Genomic DNA, 4,946 nt, shown 5'->3' on the forward strand with positions numbered 1-4,946 from the left:
TATGTTTAACTCAATTTCATCGTTAAATTTTATAGAACTTCAATCTAATAACAATGCTGAATTTTAATCTTTCATATACTTAACTACACCTATTTATATAACTCCGAAGTCTGGCAATCAAAAACTCCAAACTGAAAATTCGTCCCTTTTAGCCTTCATAAATCCCAATAATATATCCAGCCTACTTATCATGAAAAATTGCCAAAAACACAAAAGGCCCAAGTGGGACCCACCGACCATTCCCTTATGTTGGGTATGTATAATATACATTGGCCTAATTTGACAAACAATATTAACAATAACAGATACGGTAATAGAATAAATGCTACTACAATAATGATAGCAGATAGATTTGGTAACCTATAATAATTAGGCTTTTTTCTTTTTGTCTTCATTAATCCCAAAATCCAGCCGTTCATCATGATGATAATGTGCCAAAAAAACTCATGTGGGACCCACCCACCATTCCGGGTATATAAATATATATATATATATATATATATATATATATAATTATGTATAAATTGAAAAAAAATCAACTTTTGTAGTCAGTTAAAGCCAAGAAACAAAAAAACAAAATTTGATTTCACACTCTTCCGTTGTATGACTATGACCTCCTTTTCTTCCCGATTATATAAAGGGCACCCTCTCCTCTCACAATCTTCACACACCCACATAGCAAACCAAGGCCAAGCTAGCTAGGAATAATGCTCGTCATGGCTCATTGTGGCTTCTTGAATTTAGGGATGCTGGGTCTTTGTGCCCTTCTTTTCTTGTGGGTTCTGCCTCAAGGAGCACAGGGTTCGAGCCGTGGTTCATTCGGGTTATCCAGTATGGATGGTATATGCGCCTCTTCGGTCATTATACACGGCTACACATGCCAGGAGCTTCACGTACGTAATATCCCTAAATCACCCAATCTTAATTAACAATTCTTCACTGGATTTTATAATGGGTCATTGATTTGTGTTGTTTTGCAGGTGACAACGAAAGATGGGTATATACTGAATCTGCAAAGAATCCCAGAAGGACGCTTTGGTGGTGCTGCTGGTAATTCTGCAAAGAGGCCTCCAGTGCTAATTCAACATGGGATTCTTGTTGTATGTGCAATATATTTAACTACATTTCTTAAATATTTATGCATTAGTTTCGGTGTGAATTCACTATACGACAAAATCATGCTCTGCTAGCGGAGTTAAAGGTCAATCATGAAAAGTCAATAAAGAAAGCATGGTAATGTGATTTAGTTTTAATGGTATGACATGTGCCATGTAATGATTTATGTTCTTTGTGGGTCTTTAAATCTGAACTCTATAATAAACGCTTTGGATTCTAAAGGCACTTTTTGAAACTTGAAAGTCAATATCATAGGCTTCATTTACGTCTCCAAAAGATTGTTTTTTTTTATACCCAAAATTAGAGAACAATTTAACCCAAAAAAAAAGAAACAACTTTACTGTTATAATTTGAAGAAACTAGGGAGAAGTAGAATGAAGAGGTGAGTGAGGCTTTTGAAGAATTGTTGAATTTTGGTAATTCTCATTGGTAGTTTATTACCTTTTCATTACTTCATATATATACATGAATGGAGTATAAATGCTAACTCCTATAATCACGTAAATGAAATAATAATATGCTAAGATATCTCTTTATCTCCTGACTTCTTGTGATGCATATCTCCATTAACTTTATCACTGGCTTGATCTCCTGATTTGGTAGAATATACATTTGTATGATTAATGGGATTGTCATTGCCGTGTAGTCCAATTGCTTTTGACTTTGCGTGATGAAAATCTTCATTATCTTTATCAGTATCTATATCAGCTTTGGTCAAAACCACTTGAATTATTGTCCAAATTTTAGAGCCCAAATCGAGTGTGATTTTGTCCTTGTAAAAGCTGTTTATTGTGCTGGGTCCTTGTTGGTAGTCTATTCATAAGAACATCCTATAGGTCCAACAAGTGACGTAAACGGGTGGAGATGGATCGAGTCCATGCTTCATACCATGTTATAATTTGAAAAAATAGGGTGAAGTTGAAGAACGTAAGAGAGGTTTTGACCCAAACCACTTGAAGTATTACATTTTTGGAGCAAGACTGTTGATTTTGTCATTTAAAGGTGCTTCAAGTATTATATTATTTTGTTGGATACCACTTTTTTTTACTTCCAATGAAACCAACCTTAATAACATAGGCTCTCTTGCAAAGTTGTTGGCTCGCTTTGCTTCCACAATTCCCTAACCAAATGGTGGTGGCCCCATAAAAGGACAACCCACCGTTTCAGGCACTGTGCGAGAGTACACACAGTAAGGGACGCATGCACATGTCTTATCTCTTGTACATTAAATCTACCTAATAGAGTCAGAAGCCACACAGCGACAAACTGGATTTTCAGCACTTCAAAGCAAGCAGCTAACACATGAACCTACCTACATATATATATGTGTGTATCATGTGTAGACACATTTATGGTTTATGTTGATTAATTTTTGTGCAGGATGGGATGACGTGGCTTTTGAATCCACCAGAGCAAAATCTGCCGTTGATTTTGGCTGATAAGGGTTTTGATGTTTGGATCGCCAACTCTAGAGGCACCAGATTCAGCAGGAGACACACCTCCCTTGACCCCAATGACCCGGTTAATTCAGCTTAATCTCTTACTTGTTTGACTTTTGACTTGTTGACTATCTCAATAAATATACTTTCCTTCCTTTCTACATGTGAACAGGATTTCTGGGACTGGTCATGGGATGAGCTAGTGATGCACGACATGCCAGCATTTTTCGAATATGTCTACACCCAAACAGGGCAGAAGATAGATTATGTGGGCCATTCCTTGGTATAATTAATAATATTATTAAATATAAATATAATTGCACCCTCTCCTCTACTACTTCATTTTATTTTTCAATATTCATTAATGATATAAAAATATATTTATGTGTTTGGCAGGGGACATTGATTGCTTTGGCATCATTTTCAGAGGGATTACAGGTAGACAAGCTAAGATCAGCTGCCTTTTTGAGTCCCATTGCTTACTTGAGTCACATGACTACTGCACTTGGTGTTGTTATTGCCAAATCCTTTGTTGGCGAGGTATGTATGTATATATGTATCTATCAATTTTATCACTTAATATATAATATAGTATTGTATCTAAATATCAATTTCTCTTTTTTCCAGATCACTTCACTTTTGGGTCTAGCAGAGTTCAATCCTAAAGGGTACGTAAGATCAAGAAATGATATTTGTTTATAGTGTATGTAAGCTGACCAAATTTCAGAAAGTTTGATCAATATTTTTGGAATAATTTTGGGGTAAAATTTTATTTACAGAGAGCCAGTAGGTCACTTTCTCAAAGTACTATGTGCTCACCCGGGGATCGACTGCTACGACTTATTATCAGCAATTACTGGTATTATATAATCTATATATAATGTCTTTCAATTACTACAATTATATATATGTTTAATTGATTATATTTTATCATTTCAAGGGCAAAATTGCTGTCTCAACTCTTCTATTGTTAACCTCTTCTTGAGGAATGAACCTCAATCAACATCAACAAAGAACATGGTCCACTTGGCTCAAAGTAAGTCTTATTTGTGTTCACTAATTGAATGGAATTTGATTGAAACGATTGTTTGGACATAACCTTCGGAGATTAGGGTTTTGTCGAATCAACCCTAAGTTTAGATTAAAAAAAAGGGGATTCTACATCCTCTGTTGTTATGTTGGAAATTCAAACCTAAACACGTTAGAGATATTATCCGCTCCTGAAAAGTTAATACAATTGTTAATTTGTGTGCAGTTGTTCGTGACGGGGTGATAGCAAGATACAACTATGGGAGGATTGACTTCAATATGATGCACTATGGAGCAGCGTTGCCACCAACATATAACATATCAAACATTCCTAAAGACATTCCCATCTTCATCAGCTATGGAGGCCGAGACGCGCTCTCAGACGTCCGCGACGTCGAGCTCTTGATCGACGCCTTCAAGTTCCACGACGGAGATAAGTTCAACGTGCAGCACATCAAGGATTATGCTCATGCCGATTTCATTATGGGTGTCAATGCTAAGGATCTTGTGTACAACCAAGTTGTCGCCTTTTTTAAACGTCAACACTAATGTTACTATAAAAATTGGAGTAATTCCATAACCTATCCAAAAAAAAAACACACCTAGCTACCAATACAATAGCCTCATGAGAAGTATGTACGGATGGATGCACATAAAAGGTGCTATCTCTCTCTATATATCCAGAAACAAGAACTTAACGAGCCATCTTTGCATTCCAAACCGATCCTTTGAGTATGTACAACTTTGATCAAGGGGCTACTAGACCATGGCGTACCCAAATGAGACCAGGGGACCCGCCCCTAATTTTTTTTAAAAAACAATTATATATAGTTATTTAATAGTACAAGGTATACCATATATTAATACAAGGTACACCATATATTATGTCCACTCGCCATATTTGTGATATAATTTGAGTATATTGCTGCAAATTTTCAATTTTTTTAACTGATAAAGTATACGATTTTTATGCATTCAATGACACGTTTGTTTTTCACTTTGATTTTGCTATAATTGACGAGAACTTGATTAATTTTTCATTAAATAGTCCTAAATTATTTTTTAGAGCCCCCGTCAAACCCTATGTTGAGGTCATACGTTTGAGTGATGGATATTTGATCTATTAATTGTGTTCAGAAACCTTGTTGCATATAGGGCTCAGCATCGGGCAGTGTCGGCCCGACTTTTTCAGACCCAGGCCGGGTATTGATCATCGGGCTTCAGACCGGGCCTGATTGGGAAAATGCAGCCCAAGCCCGGTCAGGGCCCATAAAACTCGGGCCTTAGGGTCGGGCCTGGGCCTTGACTATTTTTTTTAAAAAATGTTGGTTGTTTTTAAAAAGTTATATATGTGTGCTATGT

The 4,946-nt window shown here is 36.3% G+C and overlaps 1 protein-coding gene across 1 annotated transcript; it reads left to right on the top strand.

The window, feature by feature from the left end:
- Positions 1 to 601: 601 nt before the first annotated feature.
- LOC120011225 (triacylglycerol lipase 2) lies at positions 602 to 4,304 on the top strand. Its single transcript, XM_038862288.1, has 9 exons — positions 602 to 893; positions 981 to 1,100; positions 2,497 to 2,637; positions 2,728 to 2,838; positions 2,952 to 3,095; positions 3,183 to 3,223; positions 3,335 to 3,414; positions 3,496 to 3,591; positions 3,811 to 4,304. The coding sequence occupies exons 1-9, from the start codon at positions 708 to 710 to the stop codon at positions 4,131 to 4,133; spliced, it is 1,242 nt and encodes a 413-aa protein (XP_038718216.1). The 5' UTR covers positions 602 to 707; the 3' UTR covers positions 4,134 to 4,304.
- Positions 4,305 to 4,946: the final 642 nt, after the last annotated feature.

This window comes from Tripterygium wilfordii, chromosome 12, assembly GCF_013401445.1.
Source record: "Tripterygium wilfordii isolate XIE 37 chromosome 12, ASM1340144v1, whole genome shotgun sequence".
Taxonomy (NCBI): Eukaryota; Viridiplantae; Streptophyta; class Magnoliopsida; order Celastrales; family Celastraceae; genus Tripterygium; species Tripterygium wilfordii.